Genomic DNA, 18,964 nt, shown 5'->3' on the forward strand with positions numbered 1-18,964 from the left:
TTTACTAAGAAGTTCACTTTTTCAAAACTTTTAACAGCCTTGGCACAAAATCATTTTTTCTGGTTTGTTTGTAGCACCCATTACCTCCAACAAGGAATTTATATTTAGTGTGGTTTGTTTGACCGCGAGCTGGCCTAGTGGTTTGCATGTCCGCCTCTCGACCGGGAGATCGTGAGTTCTACTCGCAGTTGGGTCATACCAAAGACCATCATAAAAATGGTACCTACTAACATCTGGCAAGGCACACTGCAACACAGATGTGAGTGGGGAAGTCAAACTCTCGTGGTTACCAGAGGACCCACCCCCCACCGTAACCCTAGCTGTATAGGTGAGAGGCTGAGGGCTATTGAAACAGAAATTGGCGCTGCACCCATGCACCTCAAAGAACTGGTTAGTACTGGGACAGGAGACTGCCTGGGAAGACCAGATCCTGGCGTGGAAGGGATTTTGACTTGACTTGTGGTTTGTTTGTCTGACTCGAAGCAGGATTGTGCAAAACCTACTGATCTGATTTCCATGAAACTTGGTAGAAGGGTGTAGCACGGGTCAAGGAAGAACCCATTACATTTTGGAGTGGATCCAAGTCATGGGACAGATTCACATATTTAGTTTCCCTTTCACTAACATTACAAGATATCACATTTGGCCTTCAAAGAAGTCTGCACTCAGAAATGCCCTTCATCTTAAAATCCAGTAGATGACAGTAAAGTTCAATAGTGACAAAATATAGCCAATGCAGAAATAAGTTGACACATTCCACATCCATGGGTGCCACAGAACCTCTGGGAGACAAATGGAGACTAGTTCTAATAGTTTGGGAAATATATCCAGACATATAAAGTGGTTGTAGTTGCAGATTTGCAAATCATAGAAGAGTCAGCTATTGTCCTTGCCAGAAGTCTCTGAGTGCCACGTTTGTAATTTGTTATTGGCTGTTTTATGTAGTATATTCTGTAAAATGAATATGTATCATTTTGTTTGTACTTGAAATTCATTGAATTTTCACACATTATGAATTTGGTAATGGGTGATGATTGTTCGCAAATTTTTTAAAGAAGTAATCATTGTTCCTTCATCCCAACTTGTGTTCAGAGCCTGCACGAAAAAGCACTCTGCTAATATTTAACAGGGTTGAGGGAATTTTGCTAATGGGTTAATGGAAGTTTTGTTGCACACCTGGAGGGTACAACAGGTATAAGCATGTTTTCCAACCATGAACTGGGTCAGTGTGTTAGAATGTGGCAGAGAGGGGGCTGAGCTCCATGTCATTCAGTGTTCCTGTTGGGCATGTTCATGTCCTTGGGAGGACCAAATGTCCCCACAAGGATATGAATATCTGACATTTTTGACCTAATGGGGACATTTTCGTTACTGAGGTTAATGTTAGGGTTAGATTTAGGTGTTATATTCATATGCAATTATTAATAGCTGCCTGAAGGGAAGGGAAGGTCTTCACAAAGATGTGAGATGCTAATTAAATAATTTGCTTACCCTGGAACCTTTTAGTGGAACGCATGGGCATAAACTGATGTTGCGCTGGCCACAGTCCTCAGAGCACTCCACCTAGGGACAAACACACAATCACTGTTACCAGCAGCATTGCATACTCTCTCTCTCTCTCTCTCTCTCTACCATTCAACTCTACATTTATTTTTAATGACTTAAAACAGTGATTTTATCAATCAGCCACTTAAGTCAACGGTGGAAAAAAATGACTAACTGAAACTTAAGCAAACACAATTACCAGAACCTGGTTGCACACACTCCTTGAGGCAACATAAACACACATTGCAGTAAAATTAACACCCGTAAAATAGGTTGAAAGCACATCAGACTACACTAAATACAACATAAACAGTACTCAGCCTACTTAACAAGGTGTTGCTCGTACTTCCTGTAGCACAGCTCATACAGAAAAGCAGAACTTCTTGGAATCCATTTGTTCTAGCAATCTAATTAACATAAAACACAAAACATGATACCAATTGCACAGCCAGCATCTCTGATCTGAAACTAGGACTGGAAAATCCCTGAGATCCCTTACATCTAAATCGCTTATTGTAAATGAAAGTACAACTGATCAGGCATTTATTGTCCTTTTCAACATAAATCTGCACTAGACCAGATGAGTATGCAACTTTAAATCAAGCTCGCCCTAACAGATATGGCTGCTGTATCTCATCTAATTGGCAGAGGATGTAGCAATGTAGTTATTCGTACCGATACGGTAGGCACAAATCTCAGTATGAAGTTCACTCATTTGAAGTGCTTTTAATTAATGTAAGAAACAGTGCAAAAAGAAGCCATTCCCCATAATTAGTATTCACAAGCCACGTGAAATTCTACAGGAGCTGCCCTCTTGAATTTACATCAGTTGCATCAGTAGAAAAGTTATGAATTGTTGAGGTCTGTAATGTTATTTAAATCCACAAGACCCCCTGAGAGCAGTGTTTGTCTAGTTTAGACTCAGTAGAGATCAATCAATATGTAACTTGACCCACTCATTACACCGGAAACACCCTTGATTTAACACTGACATTGAGTATAGATACAGAAAACTGTCACACAACCCCAGTCGGAAATGATCTCTGATCACCATCTCCTTTTAATTTAAAATATGCCCTAGTCATAATACAGTATAGTCATTTCACTTTGTGAATGCATCAAGCTTACAATCACATTGTGCACCACAGTACAGGGGCAGTGGTGGCTTAATGGTTAAGGCTCTGAATTACTGATCTGAAGGTCTGAAGGATTGCCAAGCTGCCACTGGTGGGTCTTTGAGCAAGGCCCTTAACCTTCTATGCTCCAGGGGCGCTGTATCATAGCTGACCCTGTGATCTGACCCCAACTTCTTGACAAGCTGGGATATGCAATGAAAAGAATTTCACTGTGCTGTAATGTATAGGTGAAGAAATAAAGGCTTTTTCTTTTTCTATATTGCCTACTGTATTCAGTTTTATTAAAAATCTTCCAGATATATTAACTTTAATTTTTATTTATTTATTTATTTATTTATTTATTTATTTTTTAACTCTACGACTCCACAGAAATTGTTTGGGTGAATAAATAGAGTCGTGTTTCACTTCACACGAGATAAGGTTTCCCCATTTAAAAGAAAAATGCTAAGGGGTAAATGCTAGCACCCTGGTATAATGATCACACTCACACTTTAAAACACCCAGAAGTTAGAATGTAAATCAGCATATCTCTCCGCCCTAAGAGAAGACATCAAAATAATCCTAGATTCTTATTTATTACAGCAGAAAAGTTAACTAAGAATAAGAGCCTTATTCAGCTGACCCTTGTCAGCTGTCAAACAGGTAGGCCAATATTAAACCTCCATGTGAGCTCCAAGATCCTAGAATAGCTTGTAGCATGAGAGCTAAGATTATAATTGCACATGAATCACATCCAGAAAATTTTACAAAGGTCGTTTAGGGCTCAGCATAGTACTGAGACAGAACTGGTTAAAGTACAACCCCGATTCCAAAAAAGTTGGGACAAAGTACAAATTGTAAATAAAAACGGAATGCAATGATGTGGAAGTTTTAAAATTCCATATTTTATTCAGAATAGAACATAGATGACATATCACATGTTTAAACTGAGAAAATGTATCATTTAAAGAGAAAAATTAGGTGATTTTAAATTTCATGACAACATCACATCTCAAAAAAGTTGGGACAAGGCCATGTTTACCACTGTGAGACATCGCCTTTTCTCTTCACAACAGTCTGTAAACGTCTGGGGACTGAGGAGACAAGTTGCTCAAGTTTAGGGATAGGAATGTTAACCCATTCTTGTCTAATGTAGGATTCTAGTTGCTCAACTGTCTTAGGTCTTTTTTGTCGTATCTTCCGTTTTATGATGCGCCAAATGTTTTCTATGGGTGAAAGATCTGGACTGCAGGCTGGCCAGTTCAGTACCCGGACCCTTCTTCTACGCAGCCATGATGCTGTAATTGATGCAGTATGTGGTTTGGCATTGTCATGTTGGAAAATGCAAGGTCTTCCCTGAAAGAGACGTCGTCTGGATGGGAGCACATGTTGTTCTAGAACCTGGATATACCGTACCTTTCAGCATTGATGGTGTCTTTCCAGATGTGTAAGCTGCCCATGCCACACGCACTAATGCAACCCCATACCATCAGAGATGCAGGCTTCTGAACTGAGCGCTGATAACAACTTGGGTCGTCCTTCTCCTCTTTAGTCCGAATGACACAGCGTCCCTGATTTCCATAAAGAACTTCAAATTTTGATTCGTCTGACCACAGAACAGTTTTCCACTTTGCCACAGTCCATTTTAAATGAGCCTTGGCCCAGAGAAGACGTCTGCGCTTCTGGATCATGTTTAGATACGGCTTCTTCTTTGAACTATAGAGTTTTATCTGGCAACGGCGGATGGCACAGTGAATTGTGTTCACAGATAATGTTCTCTGGAAATATTCCTGAGCCCATTTTGTGATTTCCAATACAGAAGCATGCCTGTATGTGATGCAGTGCCGTCTAAGGGCCCGAAGATCACAGGCACCCAGTATGGTTTTCCGGCCTTGACCCTTACGCACAGAGATTCTTCCAGATTCTCTGAATCTTTTGATGATATGCACTGTAGATGATGATATGTTCAAACTCTTTGCAATTTTACACTGTCGAACTCCTTTCTGATATTGCTCCACTATTTGTCGGCGCAGAATTAGGGGGATTGGTGATCCTCTTCCCATCTTTACTTCTGAGAGCCGCTGCCACTGCAAGATGCTCTTTTTATACCCAGTCATGTTAATGACCTATTGCCAATTGACCTAATGAGTTGCAGTTTGGTCCTCCAGCTGTTCCTTTTTTGTTCCTTTAACTTTTCCAGCCTCTTATTGCCCCTGTCCCAACTTTTTTGAGATGTGTTGCTGTCATGAAATTTCAAATGAGCCAATATTTGGCATGAAATTTCAAAATGTCTCACTTTTGACATTTGATATGTTGTCTATGTTCTATTGTGAATACAATATCAGTTTTTGAGATTTGTAAATTATTGCATTCTGTTTTTATTTACAATTTGTACTTTGTCCCAGGCGGCACGGTGGTGTAGTGGTTAGCGCTGTCACCTCACAGCAAGAAGGTCCGGGTTCGAGCCCCGTGGCCGGCGAGGGCCTTTCTGTGCGGAGTTTGCATGTTCTCCCCGTGTCCGCGTGGGTTTCCTCCGGGTGCTCCGGTTTCCCCCACAGTCCAAAGACATGCAGGTTAGGTTAACTGGTGACTCTAAATTGACCGTAGGTGTGAATGTGAATGGTTGTCTGTGTCTATGTGTCAGCCCTGTGATGACCTGGCAACTTGTCCAGGGTGTACCCCGCCTTTCGCCCGTAGTCAGCTGGGATAGGCTCCAGCTTGCCTGCGACCCTGTAGAACAGGATAAAGCGGCTAGAGATAATGAGATGAGATGAGACTTTGTCCCAACTTTTTTGGAATCGGGGTTGTAGTAAATTACCAATTTCTGGCCTTGGACCATGGTTGTGTCTACTTGCTTGTGTTGCTCGATCTCACTTTTGATATCACAGATCACTATATTCTTCGAGACAGACTAGGTTTTTTTTTTTTAAGAGTTCAGGGAATGGTTCAGGTCTTATCTGACTGATCCTTATCTGTCATATCCTTATCCTTTTGTGTTCCACAGCAGTCTGTTTTACCTATATTTTACCTCTGGTTCCAATTCCTCAAAAACATGATGATAGCTTCCACTGCTGTGCTGATGACACATAGCTACTGTATATGTTTCAAAGTCAGATGGCAGGCTGTAGTTTAATAAAGGGCATAAGACCCTGTCTGCTTTACTTTCTGTTTGGACTGCATAATGTAGAAATGCTAATTCATGCTTTTGTTACCTCTAGTCCTTACAAGAACCAGAAAGGTTGCCTGATATGTTATCTACTTTATATTTGCTCCCATTAAAATTTCAGACTGATTCTAAAATATCACAAATGATCTACAAAGCACTTTATGGACTTGCCCCACAGTAACTGAGTGACCTTTGGTCGATTATGATCCATCATGTCTGCTTCAGTCAGAAGGTGCAGATTCTTTATTAGTACCTAGAATCATGACAGCAATAGCAGGGAGTAGATATATAAGTCCCCCAGCTGTGGAACAGCTATCCAATTAGTGTTCGGGACCGAGACACAGTATTAATCTAAGTTAAAAACTTGTTTGTTTTGTCAGAAACTTTGTTAAGCAGCTTTTCTCTAGTGAAAGGTGAAGATCTGCAGGGTTCTTGGCTATAGAGAGTTATGGTAAAGTGAAATGTTTAGATGTTGTCACCTCTCTCTCTCACACATGATTCCTTTGGTTTGTTGATGCTGATGTGGTTGAATTCAAATGTAGAAGGGTGCCCTCAAGCCCGTATTACTTTCTGACTCATCTTTTTAGTAAATATTGTCATAGTTAGACCTGCAGGAGTCCTAACTTGCACTCTGATCATATTGTATACCATTTTAAGCCACTGTAGGATAAGAACATACCTAGCAATCAGTTCTCCCTCTCTTATTCTGGACCAGCCAGATTATTTTTATAGCTTTACTTCTGCTTGATTTTTCTTCTGTGGTTTATGCCTAAGACTCTTCCTTGTTTCATACACAATACTGCAGACTTTGTACCTGATTACTGGTTCCCTCACCAAAAAGACTTTCTTGTGCTCATCCCAGTACCCTTATTCACAATATGCTCATACTGAAAATCCTTTCAACACGCTCAGTACTGTTTGACTTCACTCTTCTACTTGAGGGTTCCATTTTGAGTCTGGTTGCTCTCAAGGTTTCTTCTTCATGTCAGGACGATTCTCCATTCCACTGTCCCTCTTGCTTGCTCGTTAGGGATCTCAATCTGCATCTACATCTGCAAATCTGCTTTGTGACAACCAACAATATCTACAATTAAAATTAAATTAATTATACAAATTAAATTGAATTGTTCATTCACTATCTAGATAATAACCCGAAATTCTAGAAAAGGTCATTCATGTATGAACTGAATACTGATGCACTGAATGTTGATCTCATCATTGTGTCTCATCATTGTGTCTACTTTTCTGTGGAAGAGTTTGCCACTCTACTTGCATTCCTGAAAGCGAAATTAGACATTGCACAAGAAGTCATCTAACCAGCAAGCATGCATCAGGTGGGACAAAGAAACATCAACATGAAAAGAAAAAAGGCAACAGATGGAGAGAGAACATGGGGGAAAAAAAGAGCTTTAAAAAAGCAAAAGATGGGGGGAGAACTTCAGTGATACAGAAAAGAAGGGAGAGCAGAGCGGTGGGAAAAGATAAAGAGGGTTGTTTTGTCTTTAAGTAAACGGGTATGTGGAAAGAGTCACATGAGATAAACTACGTAATCAGATGCCAGTCTTCCAGAAAATCACACCTATCTCATGCGAGTCTGTGCCCACCGTAGGCTCAGATAAGACTGGAACTTGATGTGGTCTTCTGCTGTTGTAACTGATCCCACTCAAGGTTTGACGTATTGTGCATTTTGAGATGCTTGTAAAGAGTGGTTATTTGAGTTGCTATTCACTTCCTGTCACTTCAAACCAGTCTAGCCATTCTGCTCTGACTCCTCTCATCAGCGAGGTGTTTCCGTTCAGAGAACTGCTGCTCACTGGATGTGTTTTGTATGAAAATTCCAAAGATGAGCATTTTCTGAAAGACTCAAACCAGCCCCTCTGGCATGAACAACCATGTCAAGGTTACAGTCACGATGATCACATTTTTCCCCATTATGATGTTTGATGTGAACATTATGCCTTGTGCTGCTGTAATGACTATGCTGTGTAGTTAACTAGCGCACAAGACTTATTTATATTAGATATATTTAGCTGAATCATTATATTTTTGGGCAACGAAACATGAGACTGGGCAACACATTGGAGCTTTTACTTGCTCACTGGGCTGGCCAGTGGAGCAAATGGAGCGAGTGGCCAATTGTTTTAGTAAAATAAGGATAAAACATTTTGACATGCCTCTACAGGAAAATAATCCATATTGAACTGGTAAGAGTAACTCTGCTTCAATGTTATAGAATTAGGAACACCCCCAAGTGTTTTATTCCATACAAAGTCCATAATAAAATGGAAAGTTTTCTGGACTCAGCCCCATTTTGGATCATTTTCAAGGTGCATTACTTCAAAACACTACTCCCCCATAACGCACATACTTACAGTGGTGCTTGAAAGTTTGTGAACCCTTTAGAATTCTCTATATTTCTGCATAAATATGACCTAAAACATCATCAGATTTTCACACAAGTTCTAAAAGTAGATAAAGAGAACCCAGTTAAACAAATGAGAGAAAAATATTATACTTGGTCATTTATTTATTGAGGAAAATGATCCAATTTAGAATTCATTGTTTCATCAATGATGGCAAGCCGTCCTGGCCCAGATGCAGCAAAACAGGCCCAAACCATGATACAACCACCACCATGTTTCACAGATGGGATAAGGTTCTTATGCTGGAATGCAGTATTTTCCTTTCTCCAAACAACACTTCTCATTTAAACCAAAAAGTTCTACTTTGGTCTCATCCGTCCACAAAACATTTTTCCAATAGCCTTCTGGCTTGTCCATGTGATCTTTAGCAAACTGCAGATGAGTAGCAACGTTCTTTTTGGAGAGCAGTGGCTTTCTCCTTGCAACCCTGCCATGCACACCATTGTTGTTCAGTGTTCTCCTGATGGTGGACTCATGAACATTAACATTAGCCAATATGAGAGAGGCCTTCAGTTGCTTAGAAGTTACGCTCGGGTCCTTTGTGACCTCGCTGACTATTACACGCCTTGCTCTTGGAGTAATCTTTGTTGGTCGACCACTTCTGGGGAGGGTAACAATGGTCTTGAATTTCCTCCATTTGTACACAGTCTGTCTGACTGTGGATTGGTGGAATCCAAACTCTTTAGAGATGGTTTCATAACCTTTTCCAGCCTGATGAGCATCAACAACGCTTTTTCTGAGGTCCTCAGAAATCTCCTTTGTTCGTGCCATGATACATTTCCACAAACGTGTTGTGAAGATCAGGCTTTGATAGATCCCGTTCTTTAAATAAAACAGAGCGCCTGCTCACACCTGATTTTCATCCCATTGATTGAAAACACCTATCTCTAATTTCACCTTCAACTTGACTGCTAATCGTAGAGGTTCACATACTTTTGCCACTCACAGATATGTAATATTGGATCATTTTCCTCAATAAATAAATAACCAAGTATAATATTTTTGTCTCATTTTTTAAACTGGGTTCTCTTTATCTTCTTTTAAGACTTGTGTGAAAATCTGACGATGTTTTAGGTCATATTTATGGAGAAATATAGAAAATTCTAAAGGGTTCACAAACTTTCAAGCACCACTGTAGATAATAAGAGAATAAGATGGCGCTGGTGAGTAAGCTGTCATGCTAATTGCTCTGACCACACTTTCTTCTTTCTTGCTTTTTTTTTAGTTATTCAGCTGATTGTTTTTAGACATTTTTTTTCGCTATTCAGTATGGCAAGAGTGATTAGATTCAATGGAAATGCACTTATTTCTATTGGTCAACACTGTACTCACGTACCGACATTTTTAACTCCAGACCCAGCCTGTCTGAGGGAGATCTTGAGGGAGAACAAAGGTCGTGAACCTAAGTGACGGCCTCAAGGGAAATGAGCCGGTGTCAGGAACAGGCTACGGGCTCGCACACACTGTGCACCCATGCCCAGTATCCTGCTAGCCAATGTACAATCCATCAAGAACAAGCTTGATGACCTCAGGGCCAGAGTCAAGTTCCAAAGGGACATTCGGAACTGCAACCTTCTCTGCTTCACTGAGACATGGCTGAACCCAGCAATACTGGACCACACAGTACAGCCAGCAGGATTCTCAGTTTACCATATGGACAGAACAATGGAGTTGGGAAGGCAAGAGGAGGTGGTGTGTGTCTCTGATGGTGAATAACAGATGGTGTGCTAGTGCAAGCATTTAGCCTCTCACACATTCATGTCCACCCAACTTGGAACTTCTGACCATCAAATGTCACCCTTTCTATCTTCCACGAGAATTTACCTCAGTCATAGTCAGCAGCATTTATATTCTGCCTCAGGCAGACATGGACACTGCCTTGTGTGAGCTACATGAGGCCCTCATTCAACATGTGATGGATCACCGGGACACTGCATTTATTGTGGCAGGGAACTTTAATCGTGCCAACCTTAAATGCGCACTTCCAACCCTCCACCAACACATCACCTGCCCCACCAGGGGAAATAGGACTTTGGTCACTGTTACACTCTGTTCAGGGACTGTTACAAGGCAAAGTCCCTGTGAGCATTTGGGAAATCGGACCATGCCACCATCTTCCTCACTCCTGTTTACAAGCAGAGACTGAAACAGGAAGCCCGGTTGTGAGGGAAGGCATTCACTGGACAGACCTATCAGAAGCCACCCTGCTGGATGCCTTGGATGATGCAGACTGGGCCATGTTCTGGTGCAGCTCTGATGACATCACCATGTTTACGGAAGCGGCTGTGGGATTTATCGAAAAATTAGTGGACAACACAGTTCACAAAACTACCATCAGAACATTTCCCAAGCAGAAGCCATGAGTGAATAAAACCATCCATGATGCTCTGAGATTGCACACTGCCACCTACAAGACAGGGCTTGCTACCAGAAACATAGACCAATATAAAGCTGCATCTTACAGTGTGTGCAGAGTGCTAAAGGAGGTGAAGCAGAATTATGGGAGCAAACTAGAGTCACAGCTATAACGATGTGACACTAGAAGCCTCTGGAAGGGACTAGGAACAATAATGGACTACAAAAAAACATCCTTCACAATGACAAATGCAGACACATCACTGGCAGATGAGCTGAACACGTTTTATGCTCACTTCGAGGCTGCACCTAGCACTACTGTGAATAGCAACATGAATAGCAACATGCACATAGAGAGTGCCAGTGAGAGGGCCACTTTTGTCATCACAGAACATGCCGTGAGGAATGTCTTCAGGAGAGTGAACACTGGGAAGACAACAGGACCCTAATAGCATCTCAGGTAGGGTCCTGAGAGCCTGTGCAGACCAGCTAGCACCAGTATTCATGGATATCTTCAACCTCTCCCTGGCTCAGGCAGTGATTCCCAAGTGCTTTAAGCAGTCAATTATTGTTCCTGTCCTGAAGAAACAACAGCCCGCTTGTCCTAACAATTACTGTCCAGTAGCACTGACCTCAGCTGTGATGAAGTGCTTTGAAAGACTGGTCAGAGACTTCATCAACTCTTCACTTCCTACCAACTTGGACCCACTACAGTTTGCTTACCAGTCTAATCATTCTGCTGATGACACCATCACACATCTCCTGCACACAGCTCTCAGCCACCTTGACTTCGAGAGGAGGAATTATGTTAAGATGCTGTTTGTAGACTATAGTTATGCATTCAACACAATAATCCCCTCAAAGCTCTTCCCAAAGTTGAAGGATCTGAGACTCAGCCCATTACTGTGTCAGTGGATCCTCAACTTCCTTTTGGATAGACCACAGGCAGTATGGGTGGAGAAACACGTCTCCCCCATCACTCTCAGCACTAGAGTCCCCCAGGGATGTGTTCTGAGCTCCCTGCTGTACTCTCTGTACACGTACAACTGTGTAGCCTCATCAGACACCACCACCATAACAAATTTGCTGATGACACTGTTGTGGTAGGCCTGATCTCAGATAACAATGAGGAGGACTACATGGAGGAGGTCAGAAACCTGGAGATCTGGTGCCAGGACAACAACCTCCTCCTAAACGTCAGCAAGACAAAGGAGCTGATTGTGGACTTCTGCACAAAGCAGGTGAGGAACTGCGAGCCCCTCAACATCAACAGGACCCGAGTGGAGAGAGTGGACAGCTTTCAGTACCTGGGTGTTCACATCATGCAAGACCTGTCATGGTCCTGCCACAACACTGCCCTGATTAAGAAAGCTCACCAGTGTCTTTTGCATCTAAAACATCTCAGAGATTTCTGTCTTCCACCGAGGGTGCTGAGGAACTTTTACTCCTGTACCACTGAGAACATCCTGACAGGAAATATCTCCACTTGGTTTGGGAACAGCACCAAGCAGGACAGATGAGCTCTCCAGAGAGTGGTGTGATCAGCTGAAGGCATCATCCACAATGAGCTCCCTGACCTGGAATCTATTTACACCAAGCGGTGCTGGACCAAAGTCAGGAAGATAATGAAAGACCTCAGCCACCCCAATCCTGTTAAGGTCAGGGAAGCACTTTCGCTCCCTCAAGGCCAACATAGAGAAAATGAGGAGGAGATTCTTCCCTCAGACCATTCAGATCAATCAGAACAACAGTAGACAATAACAGTATCAATAATGAACAATAAAGGACAACAATGGACAACCACTAGGTATCATCACCATGTCACCATCATCCCCCCATCTCTTACATCTCTTACACCTGTTCATGTAATTTAATCTAACTAAAGTACAATATACACAGTACATTTCTATAGCAATCATACCTCTTTGTGCAACCTAATGAACACTGTATATTCTACTACAGTGTATATTGTGCATATTGCAGAGTATATATATATATATATATATATATATATATATATATATATATATATATAAAATATACTCTGCAATATACAGTTATGTTCCCAGCCCAGATAGTACCATCGCGTCTGTGGCCAGACATGATTATTGTCTCAAGAGCCATCAAGCAACTGATCATGCTGGAATTAACTGTACCCTGGGAAGAGCATGTGGACGAGGCCAATGACAGAAAGTGTGCCAAGTACCAGGAGCTTGTGCGCACATGCCAAAGGCAAGGCTAGCGGGTCCGATGTGAGCCAGTGGAAGTTGGTTGCTGAGGCTTTGCAGGGCATTTATGATGCTGGGCATCACAAGGCAGGCAAAGAGGAAAGCCATGAAGAATGCAGCAGAAGCCACAGAGAAAGCCACAAGGTGGCTTTGGATTAAGAGGGCAGATCCGTGGACAAATGCTGCTGGGATGCAAGCTGGGGTCTGATCAACCCTGGCTGGGTCACCTGGGAGAGAGTGCATGATGTTGAAAGACCCGAAACACCCAATGACTCTAGGTTACATCACTGATGATGCGTATATATATATATATATATATATATATATATATATATATATATATATTCTACAGAGCACTCCATTGTCACATTCTTCTTTTCTTTTTTATTCTATTTATTAAATTCTATTCTACTCCCTCTCCTTTTTTTGACCACCCCCCCAACTATCCTCACAACCTACGGAGCATTGTAATAAGCATTTCACTGCATGTCATACTCTGTGTATGTGACAAATGAAATTTGAATTCTTCCACAGTATACAAAAATCCACAGATGCTAAGAAAATCCACTGACAAACACAAGGCACCATACTAAGTTTTGCATCACTTCCTATTGCTAGGTAAACCCAATGCAGTGGAGATGACGTATTAGTGCAAGCAGCAATTCACATACACGTGCGCACATACACATATTTATGCACGCAATGTAATCAGGCTCATCAGAGAACAAAGCGTTCTTTAATTACAGGAATAATTGCTGTTATGCAATTTGAAATGAAAAGCTCTGTGTCAACATCAACACATGGGGGATAAAGATGATGATGATGAGAGAGAGAGAGAGAGAGAGAGAGAGAGAGAGAGAGAAAGTGGATGTGTCTGCCAAGCTGACATAATATAAGCACACAGGATCTGTCTCTCTCTCTCTCACACACACACACACACACACACACACAAACATCTGGCAGGTAATTCAAAGGGAAAGAGTTTACATGAGGTCTGATGGCTTGAGCATTTGGAATGATGTCATAAAAGTTTTAGATGAGCATGCTGATTGACTGATTAGCATACTGGCATGCTTGGCTCTCTCAACCATGTGAGAAGTGTGGCCAAAACATGGGCTTCTCATAATCAACACCTCCTTAACTCTCTTTATTTTTGTCAAGCATCTTTAACACCTCGAATTACCAAAATGAAAGGGGAGCCAAGACATTTTTGATAAAACCTATAACTACTATAGATTAACTAATTGTCCTTTCAGAGCTGTCTCAATGTTTAAGACTGTACCTAAAGGTTCGTGGATATAGTTTGTCAGAATAAAGGGGGATGATCCATCCATCCATTATCCATAAACACTTATCCTGTGCAGGGTCACAGGTAAGCTGGAGCCTATCCCAGCTGACTATGGGCAAGAGGCAGGGTACACCCTGGACAAGTCGCCAGGTCATCACAGGGCTGACACATAGAGACAAAAATTCACACCTACAATCAATTTAGAGCCACCAATTAGCCTAACCTGCATGTCTTTGGGGGAAACCAGAGCACCCAGAGGAAACCCATGCAGACACAGGGAGAACATGCAAACTCCACACAGAAAGGTCCCCGTCAGCCACTGGGCTCGAACCCAGAACCTTCTTACTCTGAGGCAACAGTGCTAACCACTGCACCACCATGCTGCCAAGGGGGATGAAGTCATGTTTAATCATGTTGTCATAGTTATAATAGTTTAACCCAGCAGTGAGTGAAATACAGAAGAAAATTAAAGCTTCTAGTTGATTTTCTCGTTCTATCGCAGTTGAACAGAACTCAAAATCCACTGAAGTATTTGTAGCAAAAAAAAAAAAAGCTTTTAGGGAGTGCACAAACACTTGGACAAGTTTGCTGGTAACCTTCCATGAAAAAAAAAAAAGAAACAAACCCACAACTATCTCTGAAATAACTTGAAACTGACAAAAGTTAATGGCATCCATCATTGTTTATTCCATGTTTAACACAAATCAGACCTGGATTTTGATTTTTGATTCAAATGAATATTTAACATAAAACAAAAATGGTATCGACAAAAATCATCGTACCCTTAACTTAATATTTTGTTACACAACCTTTAGCAACAATAACTGCTAACAAGCAATCTCTGGAGCTCTCAATGAGACTTCTGCATCTTCCAACAGGTAGTTTGGCCCGCTCTTCCTAAGCAAACTGCTCTAACTGACTCAGGTTTGAATGGTGCCTTCGCCACACTGCATGTTTCAGCTCTTTCCAGAGATGTTTGATAGGATTCAGATCAGGGCTAATTGAAGACCAGTTTAGAATAGTCTAATGTTTTGTTCTTTGCCATTCCTGGGTGCTTTTAGCTGTGTGTTTTGGGTCTTTATCCTGTTGGAGGACCCATGACTTGTAACTGAGACAGAGCTTTGACACTGGGGTAGTATGTTTTGCTCCAGAATGTCTTGAAATTTCATTGTGTCCTGCACAGACTCAAGGCACTCCGTGCCAGCTGCAGCAAAGCAGTCCCAAATCATAACCAAGCCTCCTCCATGTTTCATAGTAGGTGTGGTGTTCCTTTCTTTGGAAGCTTAATTTTTTTTCTTCTGTGGACATCAAGCTGATTTGACTTGCCAATAAGCTTGAGTTTTGTCTCATCTGTCCAAAGGATATGCTCCCAGAAGCATTGTGGCTTGTCAATGTCTCATCTCATCTCATTATCTCTAGCCGCTTTATACAGGGTCGCAGGCAAGCTGGAGCCTATCCCAGCTGACTATGGGCGAAAGGCGGGGTACACCCTGGACAAGTCGCCAGGTCATCACAGGGCTGACACATAGACACAGACAACCATTCACACTCACACCTACGGTCAATTTAGAGTCACCAGTTAACCTAACCTGCATGTCTTTGGACTGTGGGGGAAACCAGAGCACCCAGAGGAAACCCACGCGGACACGGGGAGAACATGCAAACTCCACACAGAAAGGCCCTCGCTGGCCCCGGGGCTCGAACCCAGGACCTTCTTGCTGTGAGGCAACAGCACTAACCACTACACCACCGTGCCGCCGGCTTGTCAATGTGTTTTAGTAAATTCCATTCTGCCTTTTTTTTTTAGTTTTGCTTTCAACAATGGAGTCCTTCCATTGAGCCCACCGTCACTGAAAAAGCAATGGATGGTGCAATCAGACATTGATGTACCTTCACCTTGGAGTTCAACTTTTATCTCTTTGGAAGTTGTCCCTGGCTCTTTGTCTACCATTGGCACTATCCTTCTGTTCAATCTGTGGTGGATTTTCTTCTTGCGGTCACATCCAGGAAGGCTGGCTACAGTCCCATGGAACTGAAACTTCTTAATAATATCTGCAGCTGTAGTCACAGGAACATCAAGGTGCTTGGAGATGGTCTTATAACTTGTGCCTTTAACATATTTGTCTATAATTTTCTTTCTGATCTCCTCAAGCAACTCTCTCCTTTGCTTTCTCTGGTCTATGTTCAATGTGGTGCACACGACGATACCAAACAGCAGAGTGACGACTTTCCTGCATTTAAATAGACTGCATAACTGACTGAAGATAGACGGAAGACACCTGTGATACTCATTAAGGTTAAACAATTAGTTAGAAATATCACTATAATCCAATTATTTATAATCTTTTCTAGGGGTACCAACAAATCTGTCCAGACCATTTTAGAATATCTTTGTAAAATAATAAATCATTTCTTTTCACACTTTTTTTTTTGCTTTACTCTACGACATACCAAAGGCATGCAAGTATACATGAGAAAACTGCTTTTAATTTCATCACTTTTCAGGAGGAATAAAGAACTATTTCAATGAGCTCTAAGGGTACCAACAAATTTGTCCATGTCTGTATATAAAATGATGACTTAATTTATTGAAAGAAAAAGATTACAACCCATGTGATAATACCCATGTGAAATATTAATTGCCCTTCTGAACTAGATAACTGGTTGTGTCACCTTTAGCAGCAATGACGGCAACACAATGCTGAAGATAACTGGAGACAGGTCCAGATCACTGTGGAGAAATTTTGGCCCATTCTTCTTTGCAGAATTACTTAAATTCAGCCACACTGTAGGGCTCTCAAGGATGGGCTGCCTGTTTTAGATCCTGCCACAGCATCTTCACCTGACTGCACTTCAGCTAGAGAACACAGACTGAAAACCATATTTTCTCCTTCAGGATCTTCTGGTAGTGAGAAGAATTCATTGTTCCATCAATAATGGCAAGTTGCCCATGCCCTGAAGCAAAAAAGCATCACCATACCATCAGGCTACCACCACCATGTTTGACTATTGGTATAATGTTCTTATTGTGGGATGTTGTGTAACTTTCAACACAATTGGTCTTTAGAACATTATCCCAAAAGTTTTGGAGATTTAAGATTTTTTATTTTTTGGCAAATGCAAGCTGAACCTTTATGTTCCTCTTGGTTAGCAGCACTTTTCACTTTACAGTTCCCTGTCTCTTTCTATTGGTAAAATCATGAACCTTATCTGAGGAAAACAAGGCCTGCTGCTCCTTAGATGTTCATCTGGGTTCCAGACTTCCTGGATAAGTCGTTGATGCGGTCTTGGAGGAACTTTACTAGTTCCAGGAAGATTCATCACTGTTCTGAGTTTTCTACATTTAGAGATAATGGCACTCACTGTCATTTTCTTGAGTCCCTGAGCCTTAGAAATGGCTTTGTAACCCTTTCCAGATTGAAAAATTCCAAGAAATTTCTTTCTCATCTTTTCCACCACTTCTTTTGATTGCAGTACAGTGTGTTGTTTGTTGAAATAGATGTATCCTTGAAAATTCTCTGAATGAAAGACTTGATCCTTGGTAGAATCTGAAGGATCCTAGACATCAGAACAGTCCTTCAGCGGGATTTAATGATGGGACATCTTTGAAATGCAGGCTTTAAGGATCCTTCCTTGTTACTCAGAAACACCCAATGTGTGAGTCAGGAAGTATAGTCAATGGTGGCCATGTTAGTAGGCCATGGTGTGTTCTGGGAATTGGAGTTTGTTCCCGATTTCAGTGTTGACATGACACTTAATGAAGCCATGAGATAAAGGTGTAAACAAATGAAGGTAATAAAAAATATTTTATGCTATTTTATCATAATTTTAAATTGCTATATTGAACTGTGAAGTTAACAAAATAATGATAATATTTTGGTTAATTTGATGAGCTCACCTGTAAAAGAAAACATGCCCATGGTTTAAAGGACAAGCTGATGAAGCACTCATCTGCTTAGCTTAAAGCTGACTCAAGTTCATAATTTTATTCATTCAAAACGTAATGCTCCACGGACCCCCACTTTGACAACCACTGACTTAAACAGGGTGTTCTCTCTGTGTGTTGCCTGTAGACATGCTCCTGCTGGCTCATACAATGCTCTAGCTGGCAGCTCTGCATCTGCCTGATCACTTTAAATCCATTTGCGTGTCCTGTTTTCCTCCAATGAACAAGCCCACTTAGATGCTATAAGAGATTTTCAGATATCTATCATTACGTCTCTCTTGCATGCAAGTTGCAGTGATGTCTGAAAAGGCTCATTAACTGCCAGTGAATTCCTAAATTCCTTGGTGATGCTTCAAAATGAGGGGAATTATTATTTTTTTTTTGCAGGATTATTATTGAACATACAGTGGTATGCAAAAGTTTGGGCACCCCTGGTCAAAACTGCTGTTACTGTGAACAGTTAAGCAAGTTGAAGATGAAATGATCTCCAAAAGGCATAGAGTTAAAGATGACTCATTCCCTTTACATTTTAAGCAAAAACAATTTTTAATTTTCATCTTTTACATTTTCAAAATGACAAAAAAAGGAAAAGGGCCCGTCACAAAAGTTTGGGCACCCTGCATGGTTAGTACCTAGTAACACCCCCTTTGGCAAGTATCACAGCTTGTAAACACTTTTTGTAGCCAGCTAATAATCTTTCAGTTCTTACCTGGGGGATTTTCACACATTCGTCCTTGCAAAAGGCTTCCAGTTCTACAAGTTTCTTGGGCTTTCTTGCATGCACTGCTCTTTTGAGATCTATCCACAGATTTTCAATGATGTTTAGGTCAGGGGACTGTGAGGGCCAGGGCAAAACCTTCAGCTTGTGCCTCTTGAGGTATTCCATTGTAGATTTTGA

At 41.4% G+C, this 18,964-nt stretch overlaps 1 protein-coding gene across 3 annotated transcripts in view; it reads right to left on the bottom strand.

Moving 5' to 3' along the window:
- Nucleotides 1-18,964, bottom strand: part of col4a4 (collagen, type IV, alpha 4) — a 144,091-nt gene that overhangs the window by 105,524 nt on the left and 19,603 nt on the right. For all 3 annotated transcript variants that reach the window (XM_060943292.1, XM_060943294.1, XM_060943293.1), the window contains exon 4: nucleotides 1,492-1,563. In XM_060943292.1, coding sequence (XP_060799275.1) covers nucleotides 1,492-1,563 — 72 coding nt within the window. The remainder of the gene's footprint in view (nucleotides 1-1,491; nucleotides 1,564-18,964) is intronic.

This window comes from Neoarius graeffei, chromosome 16 (assembly GCF_027579695.1).
Source record: "Neoarius graeffei isolate fNeoGra1 chromosome 16, fNeoGra1.pri, whole genome shotgun sequence".
Classification (NCBI taxonomy): domain Eukaryota; kingdom Metazoa; phylum Chordata; class Actinopteri; order Siluriformes; family Ariidae; genus Neoarius; species Neoarius graeffei.